The 23,051-nt window shown below is 39.1% G+C and overlaps 1 protein-coding gene across 2 annotated transcripts in view; it reads left to right on the forward strand.

Moving 5' to 3' along the window:
• The window catches only part of rxraa (retinoid X receptor, alpha a), a 95,032-nt gene that overhangs the window by 41,233 nt on the left and 30,748 nt on the right, over window positions 1-23,051 (forward strand). For both annotated transcript variants that reach the window (XM_086096539.1, XM_086096540.1), the window contains exon 3: window positions 10,859-11,082. In XM_086096539.1, the coding sequence (XP_085952665.1) occupies window positions 10,859-11,082 (224 nt within the window). The remainder of the gene's footprint in view (window positions 1-10,858; window positions 11,083-23,051) is intronic.

Here is a 23,051-nt window from a genome sequence, read left to right on the forward strand (position 1 = left end):
CTTTGGGTCGCAAGGGTAGGCGAGTTAGGTACAGTATCTTCAAGAAGTAATAAAAAAGGGAACCAAAAGTAAAGAGAACCATTCTTTAATTTGTAGCCATAAATAAGATTTTTTCTTTTCTAGGTTAGTCCACGCTCTTAATTGAAATGCATTGTGCACAATTTGCATGAGCCATTGTCACTATTTACCTGTTCATCACAATGACAATTAGACTTGTATTTTAGCTTTCTTCCATTTGGCTTTGCAATTAAAAAAAAGACCGTAGTGGAAAAATCCAAGTAGATGTTCCTTTTGAAAGGCTTACCGGACAACATGTATTTGTTGGACAGGCGCCAGTGCAAATGCAACAGAAGGGAAGTCAGCAGACTGGCCATCTTCTGTTGACTGCTGTTAAGATTGACCCTGTCAGGTCGGCTGTTGAGGTGGTGTGTTCTTCGCCATGCCCCTCAACCTCCCTCCCTTCCTTATGCTTTTTTTCTCTTTGAGCCAGGCATGCATCGAGCATCAGTAGCTCACACTCACCACTCATGAGTCTTCCTTCCAAAGCAATGGATAAACTAGTGCAAACCAATGAACAACACTTGTGTCTTTCAAGCATGGCTGTCCATGCCAGTCATAACACCCTCTTTATTTGGTTGCTGTCGTATAGCCAATCGCAACACATAATTCACTGACATCCAGCCCATGGGAGGCAAAGCTAAAAAAATAAAAATATGGATTTTATCGTTGCTAAATGGACCTTCCAGAAAATGACTTTCCCAGCACAACTGTCAAAGCAAATGCAAGTTGTATCATCGGAAAAATGTTCTTCACCCTTTGACAGCACTGAGGGATCTTTGTTCAACATTCATGTGCTGGAAAAATTAATAGTTTTTTTCCCTTTTGCTTTTTCATGTTTGAATAATTGTAAACTAGATTGCAAATGTAAATCCTTTTCTTCCATATTATGGACACTTGATGTATCTTGTTATGCGTTATAAGAATAGTATGAGTTGTCCAGGCAACAAATATAAACATAATAGACATTGCATTAAAGTACTTTTTTAGGAGTTTGACTGTAAACACATCATGTAAACATGTGCATCAGGGTTTCCCCCAGTGTTTTATAAGCCTGATGGGCCACCCCTGCCGGGCTAAGGGTCCCTAACCACCTGGATTAGCAAGTTTTCTGGGGGAAACCCTGTAGCATGCTCTTAGTATGGTAATATCATGGAATTTTTAAGGTTGCAGTGTATTCTGGGACAATGTACGACGTCCATTTTGCTCACATTTAGAGTGAAACTCCCAATCCACGCCAACACTTCAAATGCTTAGTTGTAGAGGTAATTGTGGGTAAAGGCATGTTACTCATTGTCAACTCTGGTGTCATAGTTCACCAACACTATAATAAGTGAAAACTTTTCTAGGCAGAGGAGGCATAGGTGGGCTATGAAAAAACCTTGAGATGCAACAAAATATGTGGTATTTTTATTGTGCCAGTGCTAATCGTAAGCAAGCTGCGTTAGTCTCGTCCCCCGCAGAACTGATTGTTTTGTAATGAAAAAGAACCCAAACAAAAACAAGAATGGGGGGACATAGACGTTGCAAGGCCAGGTAGCTAATGCAGAGTTGCCAGTCCTCTCACTAGAACATGAAAGACTCATGCTTCGAACTGGGATTAGTCCGACCTCCTGGGAGTTTCTCTGATGAGCACTGAATGCAACTGGAAGGATGTGGAAATAAATGGAGAGAGAAGTAGGAACAGATGAGAACGAGAGAATGAGAAAATGAAATGTGGGAGCATGAGCACCAGGGAGAGATGAAAGAGACATACAATGCAGTCGGCTCTGACTCCTGCACTTATCTTCATGGACGGCAAGTCCACGCAGGGGCCTTCTCATGCTTACAATTCTTTGTTGACCACCTTCATGCCTGGCTCATTTATTGTATGTATTAATTTATTTTCAAAACATGCCTCAAGCCCCCTGAGGTACTGCTTAGTAATTCTATTCATGGACCAGGGACCCATGTCCCTGTTTGATCTCATCCCTGGAAAAAAACTAAACAAACAAACACATTGGGACACCTGGCCATGACATCTATAAGAACAGAAAATTGGAAGAAAATATGGACCGGCTTTTCTTTGTTTCAGAAATCTTACAACAATATTTTGCAACATATTTTCTGAAAATGTTTTCCCATTCATCTGGAAGAACGTTTGCCAGAAATGAGCATTTTACAAAATGTTGCTAGTCCGATATTTGTCAACACCCAAGGCACTCTTGCATCTTTGTTAGTCTGTCTCTTTTTTTTCTATTAGCCAAACCAAATTGAAATAGTCAGTACGTCATTTTATTTTAACTACGCTTCCGCCATCACTCCATCATCACCACTTTAGGACCGACAGACAAAGGTGGTCATTTGGTCGTATTGACGGACTGTTCGTCAGTATGTCAATCGTCAACAAAACGGGCGCCTGGATTGTGAGGTATTTCGGTACTTGATCCTGTTAGCGATGATTACACTGACGGACAAAAATCCACTACCGTCTATTGTGGGTTTTTGTTGTTATTGCTTTTTTTAGACTCTTGTCATTCGTCAGCAAACGGCTGTCTGTCAGTGACAGACTGACGAATGCCCACCTCTGTCATTTGCATTATACAGGTATAAATTATATCCTAGGTTATGAATTGAAATGGTTAATTAAAGTAGTGAAGCAACATTCCCATCTTATTTATTGGATTAAATAAATCTATTTTATGTTAATTACATGTTTTTTTTGTAGAGTTTAAGATCTTAACCACAATCAAAGAACTTATCTTATCTTGACTTATCTGTTATTGAACACAAGGAGATTCCATGCATTCAGTACTCAGTGTAACCCGAAACACATCGTTAGTTGAACAAGGTATACTGTCAAACTGACTATGTAACTTATTTTTTTATGATGGGCCAATAGTTCATATATTTAGTCTGTACTGGACAGTGGAATCAAAGGAGCCGTGTTTGCTTGCTGTGGGTCAATACACTGATCCAAAGTACACTCAACGCGCTCAACATACTGTACTCTAGCATGTAGGTATCGCTGGTCCATGAGGCCTCTTCTTGCAGCGCATAGACACATCATTCCCATTGCCACCGGATCTCACCATTAACCTCCACTCCGCTAATCCCCCAAGGGTTTCAAAATGTTTCTGAGGCTGCTTTTTCTTCCTCATGCTACATGGTTTGATCTAAATTTTCTCGAAATACAGCTTACATACAGCCTTTTCTATTGATTCAAGCATCCATTGTTTGTTTTGCCCATTTTTCGCATCACTTTTTTTTCTAAGAAGGATGGAGAAAAGTGAATTTTGGAGCACAAAGGAAAATTGGAAAGTAAAACAAAGTAAAAGACTGTGCGTAGTTGGAGGACTAAGAGGCTTATAAAATAGCCATTAATTGAATATTAATGCAATATTTAGCTGATATTTAGCTCTTCAATTCCCAGGTATGGGTTTGATATGGGGCACAATGGTCAGAAACATCTGACCTTATCCTGGTGTTCTCACATGCACAGATGCACAAGCACAGCATCTTGTTTTGTGCTGAATGCCTCGCAGAACAACAATGATTGTTCTTTCCTCTCTTCAATACACAAACGGCTGTACATTGCTAAAGACTATTAGAAAGCAAGCAGATATAAATAAAGACTTGACTATTTTCTTAATTACCGGTACATGAGCCTCGGGGTAACTCTGAATACAATCAAATACCGTATTTTTCGGACTTTAAGTCCCTCCGGAGCGTAAGTTGCCTTTTGTTGAGAAATGTATTTTACAAAAGCCGAGACCAAGAAAAGTAGAACTCAAACTTGCACTCAAATTCCCCATTCCCTAATCGTGAGCACAACTGAAATACATTCTGAGTGACACTGCTTCACCCCGACCGTTTGGAAACTCCGAGCGTTGTTCAACTGTCTTCTTCTTCTTCTACTTACATTTGGTAAAATCTTTTGGTGCATTACCGCCACCTTTTTTAGCATGCTAATGAAGGTGCCCACCGGCACTACTACTACTTATTGCTGCTGCTATTACTGCTACTACTACCACGGCCACTACTTCTACCACTACTACTACTTTATATTCTTCTTCCTCTCCTTCTTCTATTTTTCTATGAAAAGTCAACACTATACTATCTGAAAATGTGTGTTGGTATGTGAAAGTGTGTATTTAGGCACTTATTGACAAACTTCTCAACTTTGTGAGTGTGTATATTCATGGTGTATAGCCCATATATCAATGTTTCAGATACCACTCAAACACACACTTTACTGTAATTGCAGGTTGAAGCAAAGACTTTTACCATAAATCAGGTGTCTTGACAACTTAATAATGCTGAAAATGTAAACTCCAAATTACAAGAAAATCCATGGAATGTCTGTGTGGAAACACACCACCTGCAACAGACCAGTTACTTTATTTATGGCAAAATCAATCAACCCAAATTAATATTCACACCATGTAAAATACAGTACAAGTCAACGAAGGTGTGTAAAAACTTTTGACTGTTACTGTTGTTTTAGCTGTGTGCTGTATATGTATTGTCTGTCATTTCCCGTTTGCATTTGTTTCCTTTCATACTTGTACAGAAGTGTAATCGAGCTGCAACTTGATGCTTTCGCTGAGGCAGTTCATTATCCTCCATTTAATTTTATCAACTCAAAACATCTGATAGCAAAGCTAACAAAATTGGTGAAATTAAGATCAGATTTGCTCACATTTATGCTGTTGCAGCCATGTTATCTCCCTATGTTCGAGCTATGTATATATTTGACCGAAAGCTTTCTAGTGTGTTTTGGCAATGAGAGAGATAGATAAGGGGCCTGGGTGGTGATTTTCATCTCGAGGAGGAAGCTTGATGAATCATAGCTTCCTGACAGCCTTGCACTAATACTGTGACTTGGATTCATACAAATGTGCCATTCATGACTATACTATATATTTAGGTTAGACAGGAATTCCACATACAAATATTTTTTGGACTAACTCAATCATTTATATGTAAATTAAAGTTTGTGCTGTTGGTAGCTGCATACAATCATGGTGTCATGAAATGAAAAGTCCTCAAAAAGAGCAGAAGGACATCTGTTGTAAATGTAATCCCCTGATGCCTGCTCCACAGGCCACGGAGACAATTATACCTCTGTGTCTTCTCCTTGATGAAAATACTATTGTCAATGTGATGGTCCTGTTATAAGATGCTGACCAAAGGACAGCCAGTGTGGTTCATTGAGTGAGCTGGCTGTTTTTCATTTGTGTATTGCATCTTTTTCTCATTAGTGTCTATGATTCTACTTTCTTCAGGGCTTGTTTCTCCATTGGCTTTTCTTCTTAAACCCAGATAAAGTATAATAGATGTGCTAGTTCTTTTCAATGACACATACCTGGAGTACAAATTAGACACAGTAGGTGATCCAGTATAGACGAATCTGCTGCTCGAAGGCCATTTCGGGCTGAGGGTCCACATCACTTTCTCCAGTTTAACCTCATCTTCTGTTCTGAACCTTTTCTTTAAATAGCTACAGAATTAATGTTTAATGTTAATGTTGTTGCATAATCACTTCAAATTCATTCAAACGTGGACAGCAGTCTAGTAACCTAATGTCATGTTCATAGTTGTTGGGTTCCATAGTCTGAATTAATTGGAAAATATTTTAGATATCAAATAAATTCTTTCACTATTTTTGGGGAATCAAGGTGGGCCAATTCCACAGTTTTCATTGTAATACTTTTATCATGTGGGTTTGTGTAGGTATTTTCAGACTGCTATTCTCAGCAGCATTTGTTCAAACTTGTCTTGTACAGCTCTCCTCGCAGCGCTCTTGCTCTTGAGTTCCTAGCCAGAGACGGTATAACACTTCAGAGCCGAAGAGAACAATTAGGCCATATCAGCAGACTGGAGTGTTGGCAGTCGTAGAAGTGTTTGCAATAGCTCCAGTAATCTGTGGCTGTAGTTGGCATCCAGCCATTAGCCAGCCACACAGCCTCTTCAGACACTCAAAAGGCGCAGAGGGCATGGGCATGTCTGAAGAGGCTGTGCTTTCATCCGCATCATATTTGGGCAATGTATGAAAATTAGAGGAAAATAAAGTCAGCCGAGAGACAGAAAACACTAATAAGGAGCGCAAGGGAAAGATTTAAGTCTTTAATGAGGGCAGAATGGGGTTATATCAACACTGGGTATCAAATGATTGTGGCCCACCTACTGTAAAATTATGGGTGGCCTGTTTTTTTTTTTTCTGCCATTTTGTCTACATTAAAACTTGTTTCTTTTGCTCTTACATTTTAGTCTGCAAGTTGGATCATGGATGTCAGCAGATAGGGGCGTTAAAAGCAGCCGAACGAGGGATTGAATACTTTTGATTTGAGCTGTCAAACTTCAGCTGTAGTTTTAGCGAGTCTGTGTGATCACAACGTGTCCTGACAAGAACCTTGCACAAGCTTCTCAATGTACCGTGAATGTTGGAATGTGAGGGCCAATTTTTTTCCTTCTAATTGGACAGACATTAATAGTATTTACCGTCTCTTTTTCCCCATTTACGCAATTGGTTTGAAATGAATCATCCACCAGTGCATCTTTGTTTCCTTAACATATACCTGTATTTCAATTTTGGAATAAGTTCTTATTATAAATAATTACAAATATGTCAGTGATCACAGCTTACAAGATGTTTGATTTTATGGACTTTTTGCCATTATTTTTGTATTACGCATGATTTTTACATATGATTACGTATGATATGTACTGTATGTATTGCGCATGCGGTTAATTTCATTTTCAAGGGTCCGTTGATTGATTTATTTATTTATTTATTCAATTAGACTATACCACGCTTGAAATTCATTAATCTATTTTTAATGAACTTTGATGATTCAAAAACAATGGTCTTTTACAATGCTGCAGCTGAGATAGAATTATTATAATTGTACTCTTGCAAATACCAAATATGTACACTCTTGGCAACTGCACATCCCATATTCAACATCAACTGTTTACTTGTCGTCAGCCGGTCAATTATATTATCTTGACCCTAAATCAAAGAACCTGTTTTGTCTCTATTAATCGATACCATACCGAACAGTACAGCTGGTATGATGCTATGTAAGCAAAGTACCAGCCACAGCTATCATATTTTCACATTTGTGTCAAAATCCAATCCATATCAGGGTTTACTGAATTGAACTATACAGGTCTGCTCTGTTTATTGAGAGATAAGGTAGCGTGACGTTGACTGAACAATAAACCACAGAGCTCCATGGAACACTGAATGAAATATGAGCTCTCTATTGTCATACTGATATAGATATCAGCGTAAAGACTCAAAAAAATGAAGTTGTTATACTGACTTCTGTGTTATTTTGGGCTCTGAGTTTTACGCAACTGTCTCACTCGCTTGGGATTTTTGTTGAATTTCTCTCCCCTCTCCTTTCTACTTATTCTGAAGACTTCTGGAGAAAGGCTAATGACAAGCGTCTCATCCCGACTCTGCTGTGGAGCACTGTGCATTTCAAAACTGACTCACCTGCCTCTCCTAAAAGTCCCTGTGAAAAATGGGAAAATATACTTGGCACCTAGAATCGAGAGAAAAAACAAACAAACTGTTTTTGACCAGTCTCCTCTCAGAGGAACCACAGTTTGCTCATATACACAATTGTAGGCATAAGTGACTCATGGCTGTTATTTACTCTGCAGTCAACCCATGAATTTTATTTTTGTTTATCCATATGTGTTGCATCTCACCAGCATTGCCCCAATGCCAGCAGAACTGAATCAAAAATTTAATTGGTTTACATTATAGCCATTATTAAAAAAGGTGTTTGTTCATGAGTTTGAAGGTAAATTAAACAACATTACATTACATTTTAAGTATTTCTATTATATATCGAGTAGATAGAAAGGTAAAATGCATTCTACTAAACTACTAGTTTAACAACAAAGAGTGAAATTAAATAGAACAGCAAAATGTGCCTCTGTCCATCTCCACCAACCACTGTGTGTGCTTGTATTTAAAAAAGAAAGAAAAGCAGAGACAAAACAAAATGCGAGCCTGACATGAGTTGCAAACACTCCAAGACAGTAAAAGTAAGATACATTATATTCGAAATATAACCACTGTTGCCAGGTCAGCTTGGTCAGCCATTTTTTTGTGCTAATTATCTTGTAGATGGGCCTTAGGTGTAAAATACATTTAGCAGTTTTGTATTTCCCCTTGTTTCTTATGAATAAATCATGTTTATGTGACTTAAACCATCGTCTTTTTTTAAATAGGGATAGGCAGATTCATCATTTAGTTGAGAATTCTTTCAATTTAATGGAGTAACGATAGGCAAATAAAAACTGTATTTATTAATACAGAAATTAGGGATGGGCAAGTACGATACCAAGTACCAGGTATTATTTGAAGGTACTTGCAGTTACTTACCACTACCAGTACGATCAGGAACTAGAAAGAATAAAATATTTTTTTTTAAATGCCATTAATTTCATGCAATTTTAAGCAAAAATACTATATATTGGGATACAAATGTCTTTCTTTAAAATTATATTTCATTAGAAATTTTATGTATCAAAAGTACTAGTGGTATCACTACCTGGTATTAGTCTCAGTAACTACTAGAATTCAGTACTCGTACTGGTATCGGTCTGGAAAAAAAAAAGGATAAGAACTAATATTTAAGACAGAATAACACCAGGTGACAAACTAATCATCCACGCTAAACTTCCTTTCAATGCTTTATGTTAGCCTCTTTTCACTTTTCTACTAAAACAAAACAAACAAAAAACACTGCAAAAACATCACCTCAGTTGGTGAACAAATTAGGAGGGCCTATTTGGAGACGATGGTCATTACTGGCATCCACTATAAAAGCTCACCTGTCACACAAAACAGAACCGTGTTGCGAGTGTTCATCTAATAACACATGCTGTAATTTTGTAGGCTGCTTTTATCCTCGCATAGCTCTCAATCATCCATTCATACAAAGCATCCAATACTGCAACAGCAGAGCACAAATTGGCAAATTTCCTCTTCACATTCACACTAAACAACAGAGGATAAGAGCGATGGAAAGAGGAAGTATTGTTTAGGAATAAGAGATGCTTGTATGGAGAATGGAGGCGGTAAACAGGAAAATCTGCTGTTGGCTGCTGCAGTAGAAGATGGGTACTAATTTGTTTATTTCTATCTGTCAGTGGTACATTTACGTCGGTTGAACAATAGCGATGCAGTATTGTGCCCCATTTAAATAAGTCTGTGTTTGTGTATGTTGGCATGCATAGAAGCTGAATGACTTGCAATGTTGTCTTGGATGCTGCAACAACTTTCAAAATGTAATTTTAGGATACTTTCCTTTGACCTTCCATCCTGTGGTGTGAAGGCAGGAAATGAAGAGAATACTTTTCCCTCCTGCTCTAATCTCACTCTGGCAGGCAAGAATTAACAAGCAAACACAGACATGCATTTGTTTTACTGGGAGATATTTTGTTGCAGCGCTTTGCTAACATCACTTGATCACCATCAGAGAGGATGTTGTCATCTTCTTGTATGAATGTTCTGCTTTCATCCAAGAGAAATGGATTGGAAGGAATACTAGAGAATGAATGGGACAGAACAAGATCTACCTTCCAGTCTGTTATCCCCCTAGAAGTGGAACTGGCTGGGAATCTGTCAGCTGAGTCCATCCCCAAAGCCCCCCTAGCACCCCCTGCTGAGACCTACAATGGCAGATTGGCAACTCTAATACCACAGCTCTTTTTATCTGCCTGAATTAAAACCCAATTGGAAAGGGGTTGTGGGAATTGCTGGCTCATAGAGATCTATTTGTTTATTTGTTTATTTTTGAAGGAATTATGTGTGTGGGCGCATTTTAGGGAAAAAATGTAATTGGAGGGATAGAAGCTCGAGGAGTATCAGTCAAAGGATTAAACACCGAACTAATACAGCCTGATGCAGAGCTGTTGTTTGGCTTTTATTAAGAAGGATGTGTGTTTGTTTTCCAAAGGATGAGGTCTGTGTGTGTGTGTGTATGTGCTCACAGGAAGTGCTCATGAAGCAAGCAGGATGTGCAGGAAAATGTTTGGCTGAGTTGAGTTGGCAGCGAGCTTGCTGCGCTGAGAAACGCACAACACATTGATGCAAAGAGTCACCCTCTTTTCCATTTGACATTTTCTTAATTGTTGGGTTCTACTCATTGTTATACAAGTGTTAAAAAAATGAAAAAAAATGAAAAACCTTAACTAAAATTCATGATCCTGGAGTGGGGGGGGGGGGGGTATAACTGAGTGAAAGGCAGTGCTGAAAGATTACACAGGTGGGAAGGTGTCATTATCAGTGCACATACGACCCTGCCACCAAATTCTTTGCTCTTGCCTGTTCCGTATCTTGTGTGTTGACAGCTGATGGGATGATGCTTGATAGATTCTCATTCAAGGTTAAGCGTAGGACTTTCCTATGAGGGAGAGCAAGAGAGAGTGAGAGAATATCTTTAATACTCATGAACACATCACTCTCTCTTCAATCTTGTAACCTTCAACTTGGGTGCAAGGTCTTTTTTTTTTTTCAACCCTCCAGAGACCACTCTTTCACTCGTCAACCACATATCTAACTTCGATAAGTTGCGCAGCTGTTAGAGAAAAAGTTCCCAGGTATTTTTTCACCCTCTTTTTGCTTTTTGGCAACCAATTGAGGGTGACACCACCTATCACCCAAACTCGCTAAGATACTCTCCAGACAGAAAGTGGGAGAGGAGATGGATGGATGGATGGATGGATGGATGGATGGATAGATATATCAAAGCAATACAAAACACTCAAAAATGTATAATTTCCTTCTGAACAGACTCATCAGGTCCAATGGGCTCCCACATCTCCCATCGAGGAATGCATCCATCTTTGCTAAGTCCAACGACCATGGGGCCCTCCGGGTCTCTCCACTCTCCCATCAGCACGTTGAGCTCGCCCATGAACGGCCTGGCCTCACCCTTCTCTGTCATCAGCTCGCCCATGGGCCCCCACTCCATGACCTCGCCCGGCATGGGCTACGGCCCCAGTGTCAGCCCCCAGGTAAGGCCAGTAACAGACACTGACACGTGCGTACATGTGCCACTGTTAACCAATGTAACCTTTTAATGAAGTTGCAAGTGCAACAATGATTCGTTACACTGTTTCTGTTGGGTGCTTTTCCTCACATGGTTTCTCTGTGCCCCTCTCTGTGACTTAAGCTGAAAGTAAAAAAAATACAAAAATAAAACTTTATTTTTCAGTGCCTTATTATTTTAATAGGTTTTTTTTCATATTGTGTCACACTGGGGGAAAAAAACTGCAGCTGCCCTTTTAATTTATCGTGCCATACAAATTGTATTGACGTGTCTCAGAAGTGCAAATCGCACACGCTGACTGTGACACACACTTAATTCTCTTAAGTAGGCCCCATCAGACTGAGGCTCTTCTTTGACCCCATGCCACAGTTAATCAAGGCCTATTCAACTTGGATTCAATAGTAGTTTAGCTCTGTCACTCTTATGCTATATAAGAGACGCATTTGTCGCTGTCTCGCTCCACACATTGCCTCTATCCCTTCAATCTTCTTCAGTTCTCTCTGTGGTAGTCCTTTTTTCCTTCATCTATTTTGCATCATCTTCCCCTTTCTGTCATTTTTGTTCATCAAGCTAAATTCTTTGGAATCAAAACACACACATACACGTACACACTTACAAATACAAGGGCACACACACACAATTAAGACATCAAAGTCTGCAGTGGCCCAATTTCTGCCTTGAGCCATATCTAAAATTGAAAGTTTCTTTTAAAATGCATTTGCTGCCCTTTTTGTGGTTGCTAATAATTGTGCATCGTGAAATTATTTGGATGGACTATTCATACAATAGTAGGGCTTATCGCTCCCTTCTGAGCAAAAACTAGTGTGGATGACAAAAGGCGAGCACATTGTTTTTAATTGCTAGAAAGGCATACAGAGATTATTTTTTTTTACACTTTATAACTGTTTTCGAAGTACCATTTATTGGTAAGATCAAGTTTACAACATCTACATATACAGTATGAAGTAGATTGGTTGAATGTTGTTATTATTGTTTTGATAGAAATAGTATTTAATTAATTAGAGGCTTTGTCATTCATTATAGGCGATATACTCAGGTTACATATTACATATAGGTTTAATATTTCAGTTTTATTATTATTATTGTTCACTTCCATCTTATGACTGCCTTGAAACCTTGATGTGCAATGACTATAAATGTAAACTTAAACAACAAAATTCAATGAAAAATGTTGATTTTCCATTAGGCTAATACACCCAAACCAGACTTGGACCCATAAACTGCTTGTTCATATTTGAACTGTTGATGATGCTAATGTTAGCTCTGGTGAGCCACGCTCAACTTGTTTTGGATTGAGGTGAGAGCATATGCTTGAAATTCCTCTGTATTAAATATTTTTGTCCATTTAAAAATATATATTTTGTATCCTGCAATCTCATATTCTCATTTTGTACATCAGTGTGCCAGAAATTAGGGCACAGAGATATTCTGTGACGCCAAGAGTGCAGGAATACAAAAGTGTGATTAAATGTGTTCTTTCTAAATGGGCTATATTTTTCTGTAAATAATTATGTGAAATTAATGCGTTACAGTCCCGGTCCTATTATTGCACAAATACTCATGCATTTATTAGCATGTATTGCACATTGAAATTCTGCAAAGTCCTCTATCTGACATAATGTGTGATGTCTAATGTTTGATGATTTGAGCCTTTAATCCGGGAATGTTTGCATAGCTTAGACTGCAGGGGCTGTTCACTGTTGCATTTTGAGGGTGGAGAACGTCAATTTGATGTGAAAATGTCACTCTGAGGGTTGAGATGACGGCACGTCTCTGGTCGTGCGGTGTTAGATGGGACAATGAATTGCATCAGGCGATCGCTGCTATTTGATCAAAACACTCGCCTGACTACTGTTCTGCGAGTTAACTGGAACAAAGTTACAGATAAGAGTCTGTATTCTTCCATAACCACTATGGCAGAATCCGTGCACCTGCCGGAAAACACCAACGACGCGTCCAGTTCTCATGAAATCTGATCTCTGGACCGTCGACAAAACTGAGCACGTAATTTTAACGCTTATTTGGATGATAGGCTGACTAACGCCATGCAATCTACTAATACTACCTGATCGACGTATTGAGCATCCCTGATCGAGACAAGTGAAGGCATTACAAAAAGCATCTTCACTATATTCTTGTGTTACTTGCTAGATTTGTGTTAAACAAAGACATCCTCATGTTCTAAAGCTGTAAATGTGTACTTTAATGAGCCTTAAACAGCATTTCCTGCAATGATGGGCAGAAATGACACCACGATGAAAGCAGGGGAAAGGATGACTAAACTCCCATTATGACTAGGTTCTTGTGTTCTCTCAAAGCCCAAACCACATGTTGAGAGAAAGACTGTCCTTCATCATCAGCCAGTTCTTACACCAATGCAAATAAAATGGTGCTTTTTTCTCTTAAGTTATGTCCCAACAGCCAGAAACACAAATGTACTTTGGCTCTGTAGTTTGTTTTTTTTTTTTTTGCATTTCAGCTCCTGTTTATTAGCCAAGGGTGTTTTAGACCTGGTCAGAAAATACTGTATCGGTGTTGTTCTGACACATAATAAGGCATCTCTTTCTTGGAACTTTTAGCAGATGCACAATGTTGCTGGATATCCTGTCATAGGGAGAAGCCAGAACATAGCCAATTAAGCAAGTGGTCAGATCTTTAGGCTTCAGCTTGCTGGCAGTACGCCCTGTCCCCTCTAACTGTCAAAGCATCTGGAAGACATTATTAAGCATGGAACTAGTTCATAATGACTGTTAACTGTGTGGCTATTTTTTTTTTAAGAAAAGGTCAACCTTAAAATGTGGATCAATGTTTCCGACATTTTACTTGTTTTAGTTTGGTCTATATGATTTATACGTTGACCTTCTGTAATGTTTCTGAACACTCTAACCGGTAAGAGGCCATGCAGCGACTTTCAGTATGCCTTAAAAATACATCTAAAACGTGTTTCTCAATTCAAACACAGAAGAGACACTCATTTTTAGGTGTAAATGTTTTACAAGAAATGGTGCTCGGGCCAAATGAGTTTTAAATGAGCGGCGACGGTGATGTCATGCACCACTTTTGAATATGTCATGTTTTCGCAAGGGTCGCTTGGCAACTGCAATACAACATGTCCAAAAGAAAGAGTTAAGTGGCAGCGAACGAGAGAACGCTAAGAGACAGCAAATGACAGAGAGAGAGAGAGAGAGTGCGCTTCCTGTGTGGGAGTCATAAAGGTCCATTCCCTGTCTTTGATGGGCCTTGCTGCAGTCACTCTGCATGACATCATAGTTGCGGGGCTCTATTGGCCGCACAAAGGGGCTCTGTGTTGGCTCCCTGGAGAACAGTTAAGACTCTCTAATGTCAATCAACCCCCAAATGGATGGGGGACAAGAGTTTTCGCAGCCAAAGTTGTTTCCAGGTGGCAATTAGAAGCAGCTCGCTCGCCACCCCCACTAATGGCAGTTTAACAAAGTACCACTACCAGAAATGTAGTAAAGCTATTTTGGAGTTGTATTTAGAGCATACTTGCATATTTTATAGAATTGGAATGTTTTTTTTCCTCTGCTCTGCTCCCATTTTCTGATGTTTACTGCAGCTGTTTGCTGTTAATGCAAACTCAATGCTTAAAACAACTCCAACTTGGAAGGCATCCATGCAGAAACTTTTGTAGGAGGTGTTGCTTTGATTAACAGAAGCCTGATACATGAAAGACCTGAAAAGTAGATTGGGGGAATAACAACTATTGAAGTAAACATTTCTGAGAAACGTTTAAAATGTATTTGGGATGTTTTTATATACCAACTTAGGAATGTCATCAACATCCACTTTTGTGCGTGTTCTTGGAGCTCATACTCTTGGTTAGGAAATTGATCTAGCTGCATTAAGTAGCGTTAGGTTTAAGTTATAGAACTCCTAATGCAGAAAATGGACCATTCCAGGTAGTATACGTTCAAATAATTCATGGCCATAATACATGCTGATCACTGACATTTTGGTCAAGTGTAATAACATGTGGAAGACAACCAAGTATGAATGTACGTACAGCACGTACGTACGCACATTGCTGCCCATCTTTGCATTGTACGTACACAGAGTAGTTTATCCGCGTTGTCACTTGCTCTTTTTAATAATGTTTGTAAGAAACCTATCATTTGCAAAACGGTCAAGATTTAGCGAGTTACGTGTATTCAAGTGGGTCAATCATCCACTTTACCACCGACAACAGCACAGAGCACCCTGTCCGAAAATGTCCGACCAATGATGTCGCTGCCGACTGAGCCTTGAGCCACCATAGTGTATGGCCTCCAATATAAACAGGGGTGTGTGAAAAACTATTTACTTTTCTCTTAAGTTATTTTACACGTTTAAGTAGATGTTTAGGCAACTGGAAGATTAATGGTTCATTTGGTGTAAATGGGGTAAATTTTAGTAACCACTGAGCTGTCTAGTGTACTTCCGCTAAATACTATCCAGTGGGAGTGTAGAAGGTGCGTGTTTTTTTTTGTTTTTTTTAATGGGCAGCATTATTGTAAGTGATTTATTCACATATAGCCTATTTATCAGCACTACACTACTAGCTACGAAAATATAGCTGTTTCAAGGCCCAGGTGGCTGGAATATACCTCGCCATGTCGTCACAAAGCATTCTATACCTTCAAACCTTAACCGAGGCTCCTTTCAGCCGACGGACGGGCAGCCGGCTCATCCGTGGCATCACTTGGTGTTATGTCGGTGTGTGGGTCCACATAACAGAGACACTTAAGGAAAAGTCAACTGTTTAATAAACTTGGCAGCACACATTATTCAGCCTGCGGCTCACACTACATGACAGACATTTGAGCACATTCTTCCTGCTAGTTATATATCCACAACGCTTTTAAATCCAGCATAATACGGTAGCCTGATTAACACAAAATACATATCAGTTGGGTTTCTAAATATCAACACCTCACTCTTTGGTAAATTTTGGCATCAGGTAAAGATACATTTTGGGGGTGTAAACATGGCTAGCTAGTAGAAGTATGCAAATAAGTTATTTATAACTAAGTGCTAACCCAGTGGGTCATTAGGCACCATTTTAGACACATCCCAAAAATAAAGAAAACTGAAAAGTAAAAAGAAAAAGTTTGACACTGTATTTCCTCACTTAAGGCTTAGATACACCAGTCCAATGTCGGCCAAATGTGACCTACGCCTTCCCCCTGTGGCGTCGGCCCAGACGTCGCATAGAAAAATGGCGTAAATACACACCGCACCGACCCGACTATTACTCACCTTCAGCGCTTATGAGAGAAGTGTTTCCCCTCCATACCATCGGCGGCGGTAGTCATTATTCCTAAAGGTACTACATAGTTGTCACTAAATATTTTTCAGCAAATACTGTATCTTCAAACATATATAATGTATTTATAAACAAACCTCTGAACTAATTTTACAGGACCTTTAATTGTGTAAAAATCAGAAAGCAGAAATCTTTTTTATGCATCCAGGTTGTGAACAACGTAATCAGTATTTTATTGCCGTTATATGACAGAGGTATTTGCAGATGTTCCCTGCAGTCCATCACCACACATACATAGTGTCTGGGAGTCACATATGCTGTACATGCATTCACCAACATGTACTTGTTTGTGAAGCATGCATTGTTCAAACAGGTGTTCCTCAAACATATAACAGTGTAATTGATCCCAAAGGTTGTCTTATTGTGAATATCTCGCCCTGAAGGCCACAGAAGCGCAATCCCATTAACACCCTCCTGTGTGAAACCCAATCCTCCGTTTCTGCTGATTCGTGTCTCGATAAGACGCACACAAAAGCACACACACTAATTAGGGATAAAAAGAAAGTTCCTAGTCAAGCCAGCAGTACTTTGCTAAGTTAAGGTAAATTGCTTTTCGAAGGAAATTGTCTCTGTGAGGGTTGAAAGGTGACACAGGGTTATCGTTAGGTTATATCATGACCTTATCTCTGTCCACACCTCTGTGAAGGCAGCTGGTAAGGTGTTGACTCTTGTCAACAGGAGATTTGAGAACCTCTCCACTTACTCTGTTTTTCTCTTAACATTCTTCCTTACAATGCACAGAATTACTTGCGAAAGTTGGGAACATCTTTCTGTCCATAGTGTAAAGAGAGAAAAATCTTTAAAATAGTTCAAGATCAATACGAATGGCTTTATTGTCATTGTAGGTACACAAAAAAAGGTGTAGTATGAAAAAGAATGTGAGGAATCTGAAATTATTTTGGCAATTTGGCAGTGTTCAGTGCAATTACAGCTCCCATCTAAAAATAGTTTCTTAGTCGACAACACGTCCGAGTGCTTTCCAGTCTGCCACTGTACAGGTGGACAACCATGCAGATACAATATGGTAGGATGCTCTCAATGGAGCGTCGTAAAAGGACTTTTAATTTAAGTCCCTCAAGGGGAAATCTTAACTCACACCTCAATGTATACTTTGTGTCACACACCACACACATAAATCTCACACGGGCTGCACCACTGGGGGCGGTGCCTTGCTCAAGGGCATTGTGACAGTAGACAGCAAGCTCTCCAAGAACTAGTTTTACATGTATTTGACCACACTGGGGCTTGAACATGCCCTCCGATCCTGAAGTCCAAATCTTCACAGACTAAGCTACTGCCCACAAATTTGCTCTTTCTGTGAATCTACAAACTGCTGTGCCTTTTTGATAATGGCTCTGTTGTTATCGCTCTGGGTCAGGGCATCATCAATGTGCATGGCCAGGAACTAAAAGTTGGAGACCCTCTTCATGCAGTCCCCACCAATGAAAACGGGCTGAAAGTCTGTTTTGTCACTGAAGTCGAATGCCTCCTTTGTTTTGGCATTGATGGCAACATGACATAGAAAGTGGATTTCAGCAGTTTTAGAGATTCCCCAATCCTGTTTCCCATAGTCCATCAAGGGAATGAAGTCATATGCCCACCACAAGTTAAATCAAATCATGTATACCTCACAAGTTAAAAAGAATGTAAAGGCACAAGGTTATTGCTTCATTTTTGGTTCTAAAAGTTTGCAATTACTTCAGTGCTAGTGCAAATAACCGCAAGTCTGCTGTCAAAAAGCATAAAAGTTTTGTAAAAGACCAAGGATAAGGAGTTAGTTCATATACGCATGTTTCTTTACCAAATCATCCACTGGTCATTACTAAATATTACAGTGATAGGACTTTTTGCAGGACTGTGTGAATTAGGATCACGTCGTCTTTTTGTGGAAGTTTTCACAAATCCGAAGAAAAACTTTCCTCTTTTTACTAGAACGTTGTAGATCATTGCAGTACACTAATACTGTGGAGATAACTTTTTGTAAGTTAAAAAAGGTGCCCTTGAACTGGAAAGCAACCGGAGTTCCACAAGAGAGTTACGTACGAAGAGTGGTGCGCTCGGATTTGATGTTTGCTTTTGAAGTGTCTTTCTGAGCAAAGTCTGTGCTCTGAATCAAACTAAGCCCCTCTTAAGCAGAGGCCTCAACTGTCTCCACTCTTTTTCCTTTTCTCCTCTGCTCACTCCAGGGATGGCTCTTTTCATTTTTTTTCAGCAACGTGTTTTCCGTTGCATACTAATTGTTTATAGGACCGACTCAACCAAGATTATTGGCTATTATAGGAATTGCCATGGCGATCCTATTTTCAAACCTTAATTGACTACGTTTTACATGCAGCCAATATTCGGGTTAAGGTCAAAATTCCGGTTTCTGAAACACTCAGGATAACTTGTTTACATGCGTGAGCGGGCAAAGTTACTCCCGTATACATACCCAGATCTAAACTGCGACGCATGGACAACGTCATTTACTCAAATAGACGTAATTTCCGCTTTTAGCGTTATATGGTCAAGAAGACATTATATTCTTTTCACTCACCCCACTAATAAAGTAGTCAGTCTCGTCCCAGCTACAAAAGTGTGCTGCTGTAATCCATTTCAGTTTCTCCATGTTCGTTTACTTCTATGTGTATTTATGGTAGGTTGTGCGCCAGAAGCACGGATTTAAATACACACATGTGTGTACTGTGTACATATACACACTGTGGCATTATCACAGAGAGGAAGAGACTTAGAGACAGAGAGAAAATAACTTGAAAATGGCAATGTATTTAAAGTTGGCTTGTTTACAGAGTGGCAACCTAAGATGGCCGCCACACTTACAAGTTTTTGCGCATTTACATGACCTTTCAAAACCATGATATTGCAAATAATTTGGTTTTGAAAAGGTTATTGACTGCATGTAAATGTAGTCACATTGCTTTTACACCAAAAAATATATTTTTAGATTTCAAATTTGTATCCATTCTCAATTCCATACTACATCTTGGCTGAATAGTTTAGCAATATGGCCAATCCAGCTGGTAGCACAGATAACTATATTTTTGCATACATCAATCAATTCTATGAATGTTACACCTACAAGTATACAAAGACAGCCAATGTACTGGATGTACCAGCCAAATGTTCTCCTCATCACATTACGTAACACATCCTGCAACTTATTCATCTGGGGTATTACATCCACTCATGTTGCACATTGTACTGCAGGGAGTCCTATGTCCTACATTTACAGTCCTTGAGAATAAATGCCCCTAATTTGTTTATCTCACTAAATCTGTAAAAGTTTCAAACTAAGCATTCCACTTTCACTGCAAGAAAACAAAACAGATGCATACAATATGTAAGATGGGATCGTCAAGGGATTTTCCAAGATGATAATACTGTACACACAGCTGGCATACCTTTCTGTGTGGGGTCACATGTTCAGGGTGCATATATTCTATTTCCAGTACCGGCCCTGAGCTACTTTAATCCCCCAGATTTGAGTCCTTCGCCATGGATAGAAGAGCAGGAGAAAAGGGTCCCAGCCAGCCCACCCCACAGCACTGAGCATCACTGTTGAGATTGAATTGCAAATTTACTGAAAATAGATTGTGAATGGAAGAGTCTTTTCTGTCAGGCAGAAGAGTGTTTGATAGAAAACATCCCAGCTAACGAGACAGCTCTGTTAGTGCCACGCTGCAGGGCAAAAGACTAGACACAAGCGTTTAAGTGAGGTAAGACCGTGTATATGCGCGCGCATGCACGTATGCGCATCTTTGAGTATGTTGAGATGTAGGTGGCTGTGCACTTGGTTTCAAAACTGGTACCGAACAGTTCATGTAGCTGTGTTGTTGACAACAAACATTGCTGAACTGTCGCATAGTATGTGTGTGTGGCCAACTGTCGACAACTAATGCTGCAATTCAGAATTTGAATTGCTTGTGAAAGACATTACAAGGTCGCTGATGTAAAAGTCAATCCAAAACACTAAAGAAAAAAAAAAGAAGATTTTTACAACAACAAAAAGCCACCACCGTACTATACCGATACAGGTAATATTTCAGTTTTATGTTTTACAATAATATATATAATAACTATTTATAATTTTATATGTACCTGTGGCAAAAATGTGTGGTGAGTTACTCAAAATGCTTTTTAACCCTATATAGCCAAACTCATCCTATTAAATACAAGACATTTTGAGCGCTCTATTTCATGAGTAGCCTATAATATTTTTTTCCCATAAAACCCTGACGTATATGTTCTGACACATGCATTGTACAGATAATACATTTGAATAAATATACACATTTTAAGCATTGTGACCGGATGTATCAAATATTACACAAATCAAAAGTCATATGAGGCAGTTGATTTTCAAAAAAAATAAAATAATTGTTTGTTCAAAAGGACCAATAAATACTCTATTTACAACAAATCTGAATTTTCTCTCATATGTTTCTTGGTTCAGGCTTTATAGGGTTAACCTTGACATAATTTTCTCAATTTTTGTGCTATTTACTTAGATTACATAAATGGCAGTAGAGGGTTTCCCCCAGAAAACTTGCTAAGCCTAGTGGTCACGGACAGACTGGGAACAAAATTTAGGCTGGGAAAATATTTCGAATCCTTTTCGGCGACAGGGGTAAGGAGCGTGGGGAGATGTTGAGGTGGGGGGGTGCAGACGACGAACGACGACACGCGAAGAATCGTTTTCGTCAATGGAGTGGGTGCGGACAACGAACAACATTCACCGAATCCTAATCATCGTTCGTCGACGGCGGAAAGGTGTGTGCAAGCCAGCCGTCGATATGAGGCGATTACTTCAATTTGGGGGGCTGATTTTAACAACAGGACAGAGAGGATGACATTCAGTAGGTCAAATCTCTGCGGAGGCATAACATTCCTAAACAACAGAGATGGGAAATTCAGGTCGCGAAAGTAAAAACTCTGAATTTGGCTTTAGCCACAGGTGCGTCTACTCAACTAGCAGGTAAACAAGCTCGGATGGATGACACAAAAGTTTCCCACCACAGTTCTACATCACTTCATAACTCTGCCCCTAAGGCAAGCTGATATAACAGACAAGAAAGATAAATTCCTCGATTCTGACATTTACCAGAAGTGTATTATGTGTTTTCGCATATTCCCGTTACCTAACATACAAAAACTGAATGAGATTTCTCATTGGCCAATCTGTGCACAACAACAAAGATTGACAAAGTTTCTCAGTTGCTTTTATTAGCCTCAAGATAGACGTTAAGTAACTTGGACTCTTTGACATCAGCGCGGTTGTGCTGTTGCATTAATTGCTGGCATGTTGCTTCGCCTTTCAGCAAAAAATCCTTACAATTACTTTGTTTTGTATGCAGAAGCAGCTCGGGTTGTCACAGAGCACTGATGCCACACAAGATCTGTGGATATTCCTTGAAATTGACATATTGCATCTCTTGAAATTATTAATAAAAGAGTATGTTATATTTGGAATTTAATCTCAATGGCCTAATGAACTATTTGCGCATGTATGCACATGTGTGTGTGTGTGTGTATTTTAGTGTGTTTAAAGTGTTTGGGGAGGTTTTAAACTTTTCAACCGACTGAACCAGCCAAATATTGAAGCCCACATGAGCTTTTGATTTTCTAGTCTCAGTCCAACGCAAGTTCCCATGACACCACACATGTCATGCTGAATTCTGTAAAAAAGAAAAAGAAAAAAAAGAGTTTAAAAAGTTGCAGAAGTCCTCTGGAATTTTCCATGTGATTGGACGGTAAAGCATCTGGCTTGGAATACTGTATGTAAATCTACGAAGACACAATACATTATCGCTTTGAGCAAGAATGTACATGGCAGTGATGTTGTTGAAGATTTAAGTGCTTAAGAGTTAAAAAATGTGAAATGTGATGCCAGGAGCAAATCCTGCGTGTGTCTAGACTTGTGCATCTTTTTCTTTTTCTTTTTTAAACCTTCTCCAGCTTTTACTAGTATGTGTCTCATATTTTATGTATGTGTGTGTTGCAAATTAGAAATAGCTCACGATATAACTTGTATCTGTGAACTATATATATTTACTTACAGTATCGTTATGTTTTTTCTGCAATTGTGCTTTTATTGACTGGAGTTGAACTGTGTGTTACAGACTCATATGTACTGTATATCCATTCCACAGGTTTATAATGTTTATAAATGCATTACTAGTCAAATGTGTGAACACAGTTTTTCATGTATTATTACTACATAGAATAGGGTGACTATATTTTAAAAATTAAACACCAGGGCACTACAATTTCGCTGAAAATCAAATATACAATAAATTCTCACCAGGTACTATTTATAAGAAATTTAATCGCTAGACAATCTGGTGACTGGTGGTTGTGTTATTGCTTTAGCTAATGCTTAATGCTATCTTGGTTGACAGTTCGATACCGCTGAGCAAGTCAATGCACTCAGCATTATCCAACTCTATTTCAAGCTGCCTTTTACTCGTAGTGTGTTTATTTTTTATTTTATTTTTTTGTGAGTAGTGTGTTTATAATACAAGTGTCCTTGTCCTTTGTCATAGCCCAGCATATTATAATATATATTGGTGATTTTCTTAGCAAGAATATAC

This window comes from Leptonotus elevatus, chromosome 15, assembly GCF_054856555.1.
Source record: "Leptonotus elevatus isolate MCC_2025b chromosome 15, RoL_Lele_1.0, whole genome shotgun sequence".
In the NCBI taxonomy this organism is placed as follows: Eukaryota; Metazoa; Chordata; class Actinopteri; order Syngnathiformes; family Syngnathidae; genus Leptonotus; species Leptonotus elevatus.